The following is a 15,148-nucleotide window of genomic DNA, read 5'->3' as shown; positions in this document are numbered from 1 at the left end:
TAATATTTGCCTTTAGTGTCCCTTTAAAGTCTAGACATAAAGTACACCACCTGGTTGGCACTGTAATTGAACAGGAATCGTACAGACACCATCGACAGCCTGAAAGAGATAGTGGTTTGGAAGATAATTCCAACTAAAGAAAGCGAATTACAACGCTGTATCTTCAGTCATGGTTCACGGTTCATGCTTCCCCCTGGTGTTTGTACCCCGTCATTATTGCTCTCTCTTCTTCCCGCATCTGTGTTGGATGGTTGATGGAGTTTAGATGTCCAAAATCAGGGGCCACGAGAGATGCCGTAGTGGAGGAGTCCAGGTTACTTTTGACCACCTGTAGATCCTTAACGTGGACCCCAGAAGTGCATCCTGCTCCCATTGGAATGTGACCGCTGTGGCCAGGAAACAAACCTGTGACCTCACGCTTAGCCGCATGGCATGGTAGCCGCTGAGCCTACTGAGGGGATCCTCTTTTCTGCATTGCCTTTCAGAGTTCATCTGAGCTCTATTCGTGTAGCATGCCTTTTATTTCTTTTTGTACTGAAAGTGTATTGCAAGGAGCATCGGTGGTGTATGCTCTGCAATTTGAACAGAAAATATTGCTATTGTAACGAACAGGATACGTAGCGCTTATGGTCCATCCATCAGCAGCACTCTTTAGTTCCTAGTCATCTGACCTTTTGATACATTAAAGTTTGAAATAACTAGCCCAACGCTCTAAAGAAAAGTAGGGGGACTTTTCAAAATTATTGAACGTGCTCAACCTAACCAACAGGGTGACAATTTAACAATTGGTGTCAAATAAATGGAAGTTGACTGTACTGTGCAAGGGGCCTTTGAAAGAAGTAGCAGCAACATCTGTCTCACATTCTCCACACAATTCTTTCCTTCTTAGCCAAACTGATGCGCTTGAGTGACAGAGAAGCAAATGAAGCAACTAAACAAGCAAATGAGAATGCCAGCTTACTGGAATGGTAGGCTTGCTGTGCGTGAAGCGTGCCCCAGCGTCAAAGGCATCAGGGACATGGTACACAACCTGCTGTGACAGGCCCGGCTGCTGTGGGTACGAGGCCATTGGGTAGGGTCCCGGAGCTGGCACAGGGTATGGCTGGCCAGGAGCCGGATACAGCCGTGACGGGTGGTCCATGGGCTGTGCAGTCTGGCATGGGTTTGGTGGAGCAGTTGGTGAGTAGGGTGGTGGAGGATCATACGGCATGGCCCCTGGCACAGCCCCTGGCATGGCACCGGGCATGGGAGCCTGGATAAACGGCAACAATGAGGGAAAGAAATCCATCGTCATCTCTTCTAGACGTCGATTAGGTAATCTACTCTGCCCATCTAAAGGGGTACAGACTTTTTATTCCTGTGTCCTCAAGAAAGCTGTATTGTGCATTGCTGTTCAGAAAGAACTTTTAACTGACTTTAAAGTTAAACTGAACTTCCTGCACCATTTGTAAAGAGGTATTAATGAACTGCTACGTGTTTCATGATCAGGTAAGTTGATTTCAGTACAGGATACAATCAGCGCAATAATTCAAAATTTGACATGAAATGTAAATGCTGGGAAAAAAAAAGGAACCTCTGAAAGGGGGGGGGGTTCACCTGAGCCAGTGGACCAAGTAGTATCATGTCAATTTCCCACAAAGATCGTACATCTTTCTATACACTCTATACTACACACGCTTTTTAAACACGGCACTCTTTTAGTGAATTACCTTTCACAACAGGCTCTATTTCATTCTTAGGTAGTGCTGCTGCTATGGCTCTTTAAATATATATGTGATATGTACTGTCATCTTAAAGGGCCCCACACCATATTTAGGCATTGCAAGCAGACAAGTTTGACGCATAGATCATGCACTGACGATTGCCGTCTGCAAAGAATCAGACTGATACACAGCGTGAAAACAGCTCAAATTTCAAATGAAAGATTGTTCGCCCCTTTTCTTGAGGGAGACCTGCCCTTCATGCATGAGAATCTAGGTCCAATGCATAAATGCCTCGAAAAGAAATGTACTGCCTGCAATGTCACTAATTATGGCCACATAGCTTCAGTAAATCATTTAATGTAGATTGCGACTGCCGCTACAAGTGTGCCGCATAGAAAAAAGAAAGAATAAAGAAGATTTCGCATACATGAACCCGATATGAGCGGGTTGCACCAGTTGTCGAATCCGTAAAGGTCAACCTGACTCTCCCGTCTCGCACTTGCGTGAAAGCTGAGATTTTACCCAGTGTCACTGCAGGGAGTCACAAGGGAGACAGTACACATAGCCACGTGGCAGTGGTAATCCACGTCGACAAGTGCCATAGACTACTATCGTTAGTATAACTAACTATGCATGCATAGTTAGCTAATGAGTTAGCTATGATTCAGTATAACCAACTCTGGAGGAGAAAGCCCTTTGTAATGCCTATACATGGATTCAGAAACTGCACGCATGATGCCATGGTGCATCAATGTTGCGGTCGCCAGCTGCCAAGATGCCTGCCAAACTTAGCGGATGTGTAACATGCTTTTTTCAACAGCATGCTTCATGTAGAGGACAAATGAATGAACATAGACTAAACAAGGTACAGACAATATCTGGAGTACCGGTCTACATATCTCTCTTTTCGTTGAAGTTAATTGCTGTCACTTAGTATGGTTGCTGTCGAGTCTCCATATATATTATAATGTTTGCTTAATTCTCTTGCACATTGGTACCATAGTTTCACATTATTTTGTGCTCATTAGGCTTTTTTGCTCTAGTGCAGTTTCCAGAATCTATCACCGGTCGCCTGCACGAATTGGCTGGAAATAAGCAGCAGATGGGCACATACAAGCCATTGAGAGGATGAGTAACTTATATACTCTTTCTTGTATCAAAGCACAAATTAACAAATAGCACAATGTCAGCTTTTCGGATTAGAGTGTCACAAAGAAAAATTATTGTAAAAGCTGAAATATCTGAGAAGCAAACTGCGAAATGATTCACTATGTTCCATGGATTGTTCCTCGGTGCGCCCTCCCTGGTTATGCCACTGCACGCAGGGGCTGGTTTCACCCGCCGCGGTAGCCTAGTGCTGTGACGTTGCGCTGCCGAGATCGAGGTCGCGTGTTCAATCCCGGCCGCGGCGGTTGCATTCTGGTGGGGGAGGAATGCAAAAATACTCGCGTACCGTGCTTTGAGTGCACGTTAAACACAACCCCAGGTACAGTGGCTGGGTACAGTGGCTGTTTACTTCGGGGCCTATCGGTGCGTTGGCTCTTGGGAAGTAGGCACTTCATGGTTGCCGGATCTTTCACGGCATTGTTCGCCGCGATCGACCATCGCCACCCGTTCTTCCCGCGTGCTCGGCGTCTATTATAGTTTATTTAGTAGTATTTTAATGTGTAGGCTTCTATATTGGCACGTGGCGCTCCCACCTAGGTTTTTCTCTTTTTTTTTTCTCTCTCTCTCCTCCCCTTCCTCCGTGCATGGCGGGCGGATTCAGGGTAGCTTCCAAAAGTGGGGGGTTGTACGCGCAATCGGAATCAAACCAGCGCCTTCACGATCAAAACAGGCCCATTCACCACTGCGGAAATCCCGCGGCGTTTGTTCAGCATCGCACGGAGCCTGTGCGCAGCAAGCGTTGCGAAACGCCGCGCTCTTTACGCGCCACGCGGGACACGTGAGGCAAACATGCGCGCGCCTTTCAATGTCACGCGCGCATCTGCCGTTATCCCAGATGGGAAACAAAGCACAAAAAAAGGAAAAAGAAAAGAAAGAAAGAGAACGGAATGTGGATGGCGAGGCAATCTCCGGCGAGCATGCATGAGCCTTTTACATGACACATGGCGTCTCTCTGTAGCGGCGAATGTTAGGTTACAATACAGCCTCTATATTATACGGATACCCCACCCCTTTCCGTACGTACCTGTGCGGTGGTCTAATACACAAACAAACACACACACACACACACACACACACACACACACACACACACAAAAAAAAAAAAAAAGAGAGAAATCATGACAGGGCCCATTGGCTCTGCGTAGCTCACGCAAAAATAATATTTCCGCGCATCACGTTTTTTGATCGGCTAAATCATTTTCATAATATTTCCGAGAAAAACACGACTGTACTTTATTATTCGCCACAGTCGCCTGCAGTCACCATAACACGCTCTCAATTTCACGCGCAATTACACATGCAAACGCGTTTCCACGTTTCCCCATCGCCTCTTAATTACAGCATACTTGCACTACCGTTTATTCTGCACAGAACTTACTCGGCAAAGAGTCGAAACGCCACACAAAAATGCAGTGTGTTGTTTCTCAGAACTCCCGGAAAACGGGAAATGTTATCGGCATCCGTTTCAGCGATCTCAAGAGATTCACGACTATCTCGGAAAGCCCCGAGCCCCCGACTAAACTTTCTCGGAAAGCCCCTATAAGGGTTTTCGATATTTCCAAGATGTTTTAACCGCCAAAAGTAACGCTGTTGGCGTATTTCACGTACGGCGCGCCTCCTAGGTAAGTTTAACGCGCGGATTCATTACGCTAAATATTTCTTATCATACACCACTCCCGACCAGCAGACCCCGGTGATAACGCGGGCGGAGCGCGAAAAGGAATAGCATTATGCCCACGCAATTATAGTACACATGCGCAGCTGATACGCCGGCGTTTTTCTGAAGCAACGCATCATCGCAGCAGAGATCTACACATTAAAAAAAAAAGGCTAATGGCATCTTCGGGTGGTCGCTTCGGAGCGCTCCAGAGGTAGTCATCTTGTAGATCTGACCGGTTTCCGATCACGCGAGCTACCGTCTGCGCGCGTTTGCCAAGTGTCAGCTCTGCCGTTTAGGCGGTTCCGTGCTTCGTGCGCCTCACGCCGATGATGGCGAAACGGCAACGTTTTTCATTTGTTAGCATCACCTCCAGTTCTTTTTTAGTCGTGAGGCAAGCAGGGTCAGCACTTTATCACAGTGTTGAAAACTTGCTGTGCTGACAATGTCTTGCAAGTGACGGCCACTGCAGTGGTCGCTTTCGTAGCCCATCATATGCTATGTGATGCGGCGGCGTTCAGTCGGGCATCACCGAAAGTGCCCCACTGCCCACGCTTCCTTCTCTCTCTGCTCCGGAAAATGACCCCACCATTCGGGTGGCCCGTGCTTTTCTCCGCGACTCGGACCTGGAGCGCCTTGCAATCCGACTCGGAGGACCGAATCGACCACCTGATTTTACCACAAGTTTCTGGGAAAAAAAAAAAAAAAAAATCTTGAGTCGAAGTTTCCACGAGACTTCATGCTAGAGCGCGTGCTCACGAGAATATGTCTTTCATACATGCAGTATAGCTGGGCTGCACAATAATCACGACAGCTGTTCACGAACTGCTGCATAAAAAATGTTCGCGATTTGTGAAATTTAGACTGGCTTGTGATACGCCGCACGGAACCCTGAAAAAAAAAAAGGGACTAAACAAGAACAGCGCTTATGAAGAAGATAACTAAAAAGTAAATACGCACTCTGCGCTAAAACAATTACTTTTATTCTTTTTTTTTTTTCGCACTGAGTTTATAAACGCGTAAAGGAACACGCATGAGAAACATGACTCATCTCTGACACGTGTAAAATGAAGTTCCTCTTTCTTGCATTGCAGATGACGCACTATACATCACATTTTCTCGTTGCTACAAATCCCTTCTCGAGCTGCTTGCAGTATACTTGCTAACAATATGGCGTTTATTAAATTCAGGAGTGCTTTCGCGTACTATATACACATACGCTGCAGGCGATGGTTTGCAAGATGGCTGGCATGTAACGGCCAGTTTGGAATTATACAGTACAGCGCCACATGACTATAGTTGGATGACGAACTCTTGCGGGGTGTAACGCACCGAAACTGCGAAGCGAGTTATAAAGCACCAATGCACGAGCGTGTTTTTTTTTTATTATTATTATTCTGCCCCATTCGCCGCGGCAGGGAATCGCACCCGCGACCTCGTGCTCAGCAGGGCAACGTGCATAGCCACGGAGCCACCCCGACGGGTGACGACCAGTTGAGTCTTGAGAGTGTGGTGCTTCTCGACCGCATTTTGCGATGAAGAGACGTGTTTGCGGAGAAACTATAAGGTGCGATATTTCAGTGGCAGGGTATCGCTGCCCGCAACCTCCTCGCCTCCTCTCGTCACCCTGAACGCAAACAACTCGCCAAGGAACATCAATATGAGCGCACACGTTCGACGTATGGACCTGGAGGAGGAGCAGCAAGCAGCGCTCGATCGTCGTTTTGAACGCGAAAAAAATAGCGAACGTGATTAGTGGTGAATGATAGCCGTCAGTTTCTTGTTTTTGCTCGGCAGATGTGTATACGCCTAGTGGAGCGGAACACAGGTCTACATAAGCGGGAGTTCTAGCCAGCGGATCGGCTAACCATCAGCAGCAGTCACCGGCCAAACTATAGTTCGCCGTTACAGGTTATCAGTCATGGCGGAATGAGACCCACAGCCATTTTATTTTCTTGCTTTTCTTCAGTCCTTCCGGACTAATCTTCTTGCGAAGGCATGTTTTGGGCACTGAACAACGGCGTGAACCCTGCTATTCGGGTTATGCGATGGTTTGTGAACTCAGGCTATCGTTCAGGCCTATACCTTTTCAAAGAGTTCTGCCTTTTATTTTTCATTATTGAGTACCGTCAGAAGTGCTTCAGGAAACTACGGCCGACGTGCCCAACCTATAGCGGAATCGCCACCTCATTTCCAACAGAGCTGTTTCATATCCGCGCACTTTCTCACAGTTTCATGTCCTTCTCCCAATGACGTGAATCTCTCCGCCGCTGTCGCATCCGCTGCCGCCTTGCTGCCCCCTACGGGAAACGCTAGGCGGCAGCACGTACTACCGACCACAAAAGTTTACGGACCAAGGGATCTGACAAAAAAAGCTGAATATCTCCGCAGCCTCAAAACTCAGCCTGATATTCCCATTTCCCGCCTCCATAGTGGTATATGCGAATAACATTGTGATGTACGGTTTTACTGGCCATACTTTTAAAGGCTGCTCGGATATTTCTGAGATACCGTGGTCCGTAAACTTTTTTTGGTCGATAGTACGTATACGGCTCCCGTACATGATGCTTCTTGATCGTGATGGTCATTGAGTTATGTGGTGATTGGGGTCACAGTTTCAAACGAACCTGTTAAATAGTTCGCGCCACTTTTTGTAACGTACAAATGGCTCCAAGAAGTAACTAACAAAACTTGGATAACTTTTCACAAATCACTTGCATAACGGACATTTTTTTTAAGCGTGCACCGGCTTTCTGTTTCGCGGCAAAAAAAAAGACTTTTGCTTTCCAACGTTGACATCGGTAATATGCAAGCATTCACTTATTCACTGCTACACCGTGACAAGCATATTCGCGGTGCCCGTCGTGAGGACATTTTGGCACTTCAAGTATAAAGTCTTCGTCAACCCGCTGTACGAGTGGCTCCGATAGTATACAGCACAGCTGTTCGAAGACATTTGTGTGCAGCCATCAGGTCACTGCCTGCAGTGTGAACACAAGCCGGCATTTGACGAGTCCCAGACTGTAGGAAAATACCACGAACAAAGACCTCGTGAAATACTCGACACAGCAAATAAAAGGACGTGCGTCAGCGCAAGCTTCCGTCTGCTTGCACGCATGGAAGAGATACTGCACACTTGACGCAGCAAGATTAGCCACGTGTCCGCCTTTCTCTTTCGGCTGATTTATGCACGTATGTAAATTCAATCATTGGAAAACGCACGTTAGGCAAAGCGCTGTTACCATGGGCTGAAACGCGTCCGTGCTTTACAGCGTCTCAGCGCCATAGTTTACAACGATCCTTGCTTTCTTCGGGGCTCGGCGAGATACCTATAGTGCTTGATTATGGAGGTGTGAGAACCGCGGGAAAGCATAAGGGTTATAATACGGTGAACTGGAATACGCGTTGCAATGACGTTCCGATCCCGTGAAAACAGCACAAGCGTCCGTGCGAACCCGCCGTGTACACTGCATGGAGCGCGCTCTCGGTACACCCGAAAACATCTTTTCCCCGCAGGCACGCGCCCACATGCTAAGCCTGCATGCGCAGCTGCGCTTCGCGGCTCTTCAACACCACCCAGATAGCACAAGGCATGTTCACTTCGATCCATGACGTCATGCTACCTGGCCCGATTGTCATAGAATCTCATGGGGATGCTCCAGAGTAAGCAGCAGTGATTTCGACGTCACCGCTTTCGTCACGCAAGGCTTGGCAATGAAAATTTCGGGCCAGGTAGCATGACGTCATGGATCGGAGTGAACAGGCCTTGTGCTATCTAGGTGCTGTTGGGCTGTTACGGTACACGCTGCATATACCGAAACAACGGAGCATGCGCTACAGCTCGAGGTCGGGGCAGGGCAATATATGGTTGCTCTCCGTAAAGGCACGAAGGTTCTGCAGTTACAATGGGAGGCACACGATAGTTATATCAGTAGCGCACCCAGGATCTCTGCCAAGGTGGCGGGGGGGGGGGGGGGGGGATTTGCCTTAGTTTGCCAATAACATCTAAACAGCACTAATGTAAATTTCTTCACGGAAAATTGTCAAAATTGGCAAAAAATGCGCTTTTTGCGCAAGTTTGCGAGTGTGCAGACGATTGCGCGTCTCACATCTTAGTTGCAAGCGCAAGGAAATAAAAGGGGTCAAACAAAACAACAAAAAAAAGGGGGGGGGGTTAGAACCCTCGACCCCCCCCCCCCCCCGGTCGGTGCGCCACTGCTTATTATTTCAAGTAATAATCATAATAACTATAAAAAAATCGAGCATCGCTCGCGTATTGAAGGGTTACGCCTCCCAGTGGCAGTAATGGACGGGCAGTTTCATTCTTCGACCGAGGGCGAGGATGGAGGGCTGGGCCTGCTGACGGCGGTCACCGACGTACGTGACGGACGGACGCAGCGAACCCGGTTTTAAAAAAAACTCTTCATAGCTGTCGCAGTGACCGCGCCACTACGAAGTTCCCGCAACGGTTCGACGAGATATCACGGATTTTGACAGTGTCCACCCATCAATGGTGAATTGCCGATCGGCAAAGAAGGGTTACATTGCATTCGAAAGGAACTATAGAAACTCAACCTAGGAAGTTTCGAAAACTTTTCCGAGAGCCAGAACGGCCAAGAATGGCGGGAAATACTTATAAATTCGTTACTTAATACTGACGTACACCAGCGCTCAGGTTGCTGGGCAAAAAGAAAAGCGGGGGAGGGAGTTTGGCCTTCATTTTCTTCATTGGTAATCAACCTTTCAAAGCCAAATGATTTTGAAAGAACATAGTTAACGATTCTAGCATTACTTTTAGTGTCCTCCAAAAAATGTTATAGAACGTGGCCATTTATTCTGCACAAACAAGCAGTTCAAGGACTCAAGCTAAACGCTCCTCAGTAGAGACGCAAGGCCCTGCGAAGCAGCCCACGCAATAGCCCACGCCACAGCACACGCATGAACCGGAAGCACGCTGCTGCCAGTCAGTGCGCAGCAAGCCGCACGTGCCGACACGGGAGACTGGCAGTATGGCAGCCAGCTTTCGTCATTTTACGGATTCGTTCCTTGCACCGGAACGTCGGCGATGAGCTCCGCAACTCTATAACCCAAAGCGCGGCGATGAAACCAAAGAGAAACGATAAGATACGGGTGGCAAACGGATCGCAGTCCCGCGGGCGGTCTTACAGTTCACCGTTGAGTAGACTGACAAGGCCGCCGCTGGCACCTGAACTGTCCGCGGGGGAGGGGAGACGCCACAGGTCTTGCGAAGCGCCTGCCCATGACCTTGCAGCTGGGCTATATGCACTGTACACAGTCAACCACAGCCTCACAGCGCAGCGTAGCCTATTCGCATTTATACAGCATCTATACCAGTATACCGGGTGTTTCACTTAGCTTGGGCCAAACTTTAAAAATATACGAATGCTACGTATACCCGGACAGAACCAAGGTAATGTTGTTTGCCGCCGCCTTGAGATACTCAGATTATTGTTTTTTAATTCCGCCTAATTAAATAATTAGTCTTAATCGACTTTTCAATTATTACAGTTATATGAAAAGCGGAGAAAATCGTAGAGCAACATTAAGAGACTCAATGAGAGCCGCCCGCTTCCGTGACGTGCGACGCGGCTCGAAGCACTGGCACTTCTTGCCATGCAGACATTTTCCGCTTTTACCGACCCGCCCGACCGCGTATGTTTCAATCATTCGTTTCGCACTATCATCTGCATTGCGCGAAATTTTTTGAGACATATTTCAAGAAACCGGTGCTGTATGGGCGCTTCGTAATTTACACGCGAAAGATTTTCACTTCTGGGGTCACGGTGTTTGAAAGTCAAGCCTTCCACACGCACGAAAATACTAAATATTACTCTATGTGGCGGCCGTCTGCCAACGCAACAAATGCATTTTTGAAGGCGAAAATGCTCGAGGCGTTTACTTATTTAGCACAGTGCACAAAACCAAATTAAAGTTTGTGGTCCCCAGGTGGTTTGGCCGCCTACGCACGTCTCGAAGCTGCGGAATGTTTTGCAAAACAGGCAGAAAAACAGGCGGGAGCCAAATTGGTCTCGGACCCGCGCATGGCGAAAAGACGTTCTATCAGAAGCTCCCCGCCGAGAGAAGCATGTCCGGTCGTAACATTGAACAGCACCTAGGCTGATGCATCGATAATTACGAGGATCAAGACCTTGCTCTGAAGCTAAAACACTCAGCAATACTCGCTCAACGTCCGCGGCAACGAAGCCAACGGAGTCGCGTGACCCAATGCAGAACCCACACCGCCGTTTCCGATCATAGTTTATTCATTGCACAGCTTCCATGACAGACGTATATTTAAATATCTCGTTGCAGATTCCTCGTTCCAGCGCACGTGCACGGTATATTATGTTGCAGAACTTACAGATAGGAGATAGATTGCCCTTCGGAGCGTAGGTCTCACGTAGGACGCGCACGAGCCTCACAAAGGGCCAGCAGCGTGTCCTACCGCTTAACTTTAAATGTGTACAATCCCTTCTCCCCCGCAGTCAACCACAGCCTCACAGCGCAGCGTAGCCTATTCGCATTTATACAGCATCTATACCAGTATACGGGTGTTTCACTTAGCTTGGGCCAAACTTTAAAAATATACGAATGCTACGTATACCCGGACAGAACCAAGGTAATGTTGTTTGCCGCCGCCTTGAGATACTCAGATTATTGTTTTTTTAATTCCGCCTAATTAAATAATTAGTCTTAATTAATCGACTTTTCAATTATTACAGTTATATGAAAAGCGTCAATGAGAAAATCGTAGAGCAACATTAAGAAACTCTCGATACAGCTTTCTGTTGCTCGATACGTGCTACATAACCTTTTTTTTTTTTCGAGCGTGAAAGAGGCCCGCGAATACACGCAAAATTGCCGTGCGACTGGCCGCTCGAAGCACTTTTCTGTAAGCACTTCTTACAGGAAAGCAGCCAATGCAGACATTTTCCGCTTTTACCGATACGCCCCAGCAAATGTGAGACACCACGTGACGTTAACTGCCCCATTTCTGAATAATCGTATGCTACTGGTAATAGCAATATTCAGTTATTACAAACGAGTCACTTAAAGGAAGTGCCATGTTTTCCTAATGTGGTTGTATGCGCGTCTAACCTCCTGCCTCATTTCAAAACATTCCGTCAATATATCGGTTGCGGGTGGTTTTCATTCGCCTCACGTATAATTTTACAGCGGAATTTTCCGCAAAGCTATACGTACACCAACTCCTCCTTGAAGGTCTCTTGGACAATCTTTAACTTCTCAATGTCTCCTGTATACCGCCAGGGCAACCTTATCAAGAGAACGACGAATATGCAAAGTAGATGCAAATACAGGATGCAAGACCAGCAACGCCGAGGCCTTGCAGAAAAGACAAACAAATGCGACGAAAAGGAAACGTCCATATACGGATGGAAATCATTAGCGCAACCTTTGCGGATAAGTCGCCCGTGCACCGCATGCGGCTGTGACATCATGTTTACGAGAGGCTATACGCGTCGTGACTATGCCACGTGTTCCATCATTGTCCCACGGAAAGCGAAATTTTGAGCGACCATTTTGAAAGTGAGGCTTTTCTTTGGCTGCTTGCACGATGGAGCGGTACCGGAGATCAGGCGACCCGGGGGCAACCATTTATAGGCCGAGCGCAGATGCCAACTATAAGACAAACAAAATGAGTGCGGATGAGACCGCGATGCTCAGAAGAAGCGTCAAACAGCGCGGGAACGGCTTCGATGAGCAGCCGAAAGCGTTTTTTCATGGGCGCCGCCATTGCGTAGGCAGTGGCGCCATCTATGGGCAGTTGGCTTGCTGGCTTGGGCGAACGCCCGCGTTGTATGCTGTGGTATACGCTCGGCGGCAGTTTCTGGTGGATTTTTCCGCACTCGCGCGGTCTATTTAGCATGAAATGGCGTGATCTACGTGGGGAATGGTCCTGTGAGGCATAGTGAAGGAATTAAAGTCTGAAGTAATTAAGCGGCTGGAGTAAACTGCTGGTGTTAGGGCGGACGGAGCACCCAGCGCGAGGTGGGCGCGTTTGTTTGAGCTTACAATCAGCCTCGGATATTTCTGAAAATTTGTTTCACGAATGTTACCTTACTGCAGCTTTCTAAGCACTATAATTCTAAGCTCTGGTTTAGCTGCAACGAGTAGTTACGAAACATATGACGATCCTAACAGCGTGGGTACCGTTCTACTGGAGAATAAGTCGTGCTGTTTACTTTCACAAGCGTTCAAGTTGTTATGTGTGCATACACTGGGCGACTGCCTTGTTTGCTGGGCAAGGTTTCCGCCTACAAATAAAATAGTTTGGTTAATAATAACCGCATACCGTACAGTGTGAATCACACTTTTTCGAGTGGTCGAACAACCAGCTGCAGACCGTGCGACCGCCCGAGGCAGTACTAAATGCGGTGTTATAGATCTGTTTGTTCTATATAGTGTATGGTCCAAGTGGTCCAAGCATGCGGCACGACCATGCGGAGTCTTATTGCGTCGTTATCCCGTGTTCTGTTTTATTTTGCCGCAAAAGGAGGACATATGAACTTTTTTTTTTTCAGTCTCCCAAGTTCAGTCATTTACGACGCATTCACCCATCTTACGGAAATTCTGTCCTTGCAAATAGCTGTTGGATTCTCTTTATGCGATCCCCTTTGTATATTGTACCTTACAGGGCCAAAAGGCAATGCCGATCGAAGCACGAAGCTTGTGTGTATCATGTTGGTTTGGCAATCGCAGTGCTTGCTGTGTCGAGCAAAGCTTTCGGCCTCTTGCAGGAGGCTAACGTAGACATAGTGATTTGAAGTCTACTAGACTTAAAATGCGTGAGAACGATGCCGGTGGCTGATGCAAATGTTTTACAACAACTCTTCGTCGAGTGAAAACCGATATATCCAACATAGTTCACAACACATGCACACACCGCGGCTGATGATGCGCGTCGCATTTTTGCACATCCAAGAGAAATTTCCAGATACTCTAGCTACTGCTCCACCTAAAGGCTACACAGTGGTTGTTCGACGACCTCGTAAGAACTGACATCCCGTAAATTGCACTCAACACTAGCTAACGCACATCCGAATCGTTCCGCAGAGCGCGACCGGCAACACATTCAAGCCGCGCCGTGCCGGCTCGCACAAGCCAGACAGGAGGAAAGGCTCGTCGTGCGCCCTTTCCTCCTCGCCCGATGAAAAGATATCGCAACTCAAATTAACTGCAGGGGGCGCTGCGAAAACTGGCCGCGTCTGGCTACACTGTGCAACATGGCGGTTATACGGAGGTCCCCGCGTCGCCGAAACCGCTGTGTTTGATGTACAGTACACAGTAGTTTGATGATTTCCGTGCAGTGTGATGCCGGTTTGCGCTGTTTTGCGCCGACCAAATCATTTTAGCCGATCTGAGAGAGGCACAGTGGGTAATGAGGCTGAAGTGGTCGCACGGTGTGTGCAAACATCTGGCGTGACAGCGGACCCGCGCGAGATTCTGATGAAAATCACCAATGTATTCTTGAACCCATTGGTCGTGGAACCGAAGTACTCGTGCACTGTTGGATGGTCGGAAAAGTACAAGCACGTTTCTGCTCCTTTGAGTCACTGTTAAGGCGCGGATAGATAGTCCGGTGTTTCGAGCGTCCGAGACAGCGGCCGGCGAAGTTGGATACGTCACGCTGGCCTCGCCAGGATTGCCGAAATATTACAACCTGCTCAGTTTGGTACGTTTAACATGGCCCGCAGCAGCGCACCGACTTGCTCGATCAGCTGTTGCCGCTGTACATGCGGATAAATGCGCAGCCGGCGCGCACTTTCTCATTGTTGTAGCCTTAACACATTTTCGTTCGGCGAAGGCGCAAACTCTGCACGCTCTTTTCAGTCCAGAGAGCAAGCGAACCTAAAATCAAGCTTTGCACTTTATCGCGAGCATGCACTACGAATCTGTGGCGAACCTTTCTCGCTACTTTTGCGTTCCTGTTATCTATTTTACATTCAAGATTTGTGCAACGTGACTGTTGCTTCGCTTAGCTGTAGTTATTTCAGTAGTTGGCGCATTGTTTCTCTCGTAGAGAACAATACGATAAACAAGAAACCGAAAGATCTGCTTACTACAATAAAAACACATTTGCACACCATGTACATGTATGGCTTGTGCTGCGTGGCCTGACCATGATTGATTACTCCCCGCTGTCTACGAACATGTCGCTTATGGCTGTTGTGTAAACTAATGAAATAAAAGAAATGTTTCTGTGTAAATAAATGTTAACTAAGCTACTGCATTATGAATCGAATTAATTTTCATGTTATTCTATAATTTACGTATCCTGCACTTTAAGTGGCCAGAACTGTGTTCGCCTCTGAACTTCCAATTTCCTTCAGACACTGATAAGAGATACAATATTGCTTTGATAATTACGTATTTTCAAATGAGCGCCTACTAATTTGCACTAGTTACACGGGTAGCGTGTCCAGGTCGCAAAGAAGGCGTGCCGCTATGCCACCCCATAGTTATTTTGCATGCTGGCGCGTACATGCATGTTGTGCTTACATAGAACGATTTACCGACGTTACCCGGGAGTACCTGAAACTCCAGAGTAACGATCGATTTTCGCTGATGTACCATACTC

At 47.7% G+C, this 15,148-nt stretch overlaps 1 protein-coding gene across 1 annotated transcript in view; it reads right to left on the bottom strand.

The window, feature by feature from the left end:
• Nucleotides 1-15,148, bottom strand: part of LOC119437314 (DAZ-associated protein 2) — a 56,872-nt gene that overhangs the window by 12,674 nt on the left and 29,050 nt on the right. The window contains exon 2 of the mRNA XM_037704369.2: nt 962-1,252. Within this exon, the coding sequence (XP_037560297.1) occupies nt 962-1,252 (291 nt within the window). The remainder of the gene's footprint in view (nt 1-961; nt 1,253-15,148) is intronic.

This window comes from Dermacentor silvarum, chromosome 1, assembly GCF_013339745.2.
Source record: "Dermacentor silvarum isolate Dsil-2018 chromosome 1, BIME_Dsil_1.4, whole genome shotgun sequence".
Lineage (NCBI taxonomy): Eukaryota > Metazoa > Arthropoda > Arachnida > Ixodida > Ixodidae > Dermacentor > Dermacentor silvarum.
This window is presented reverse-complemented; position numbering and strand designations above follow the sequence as displayed.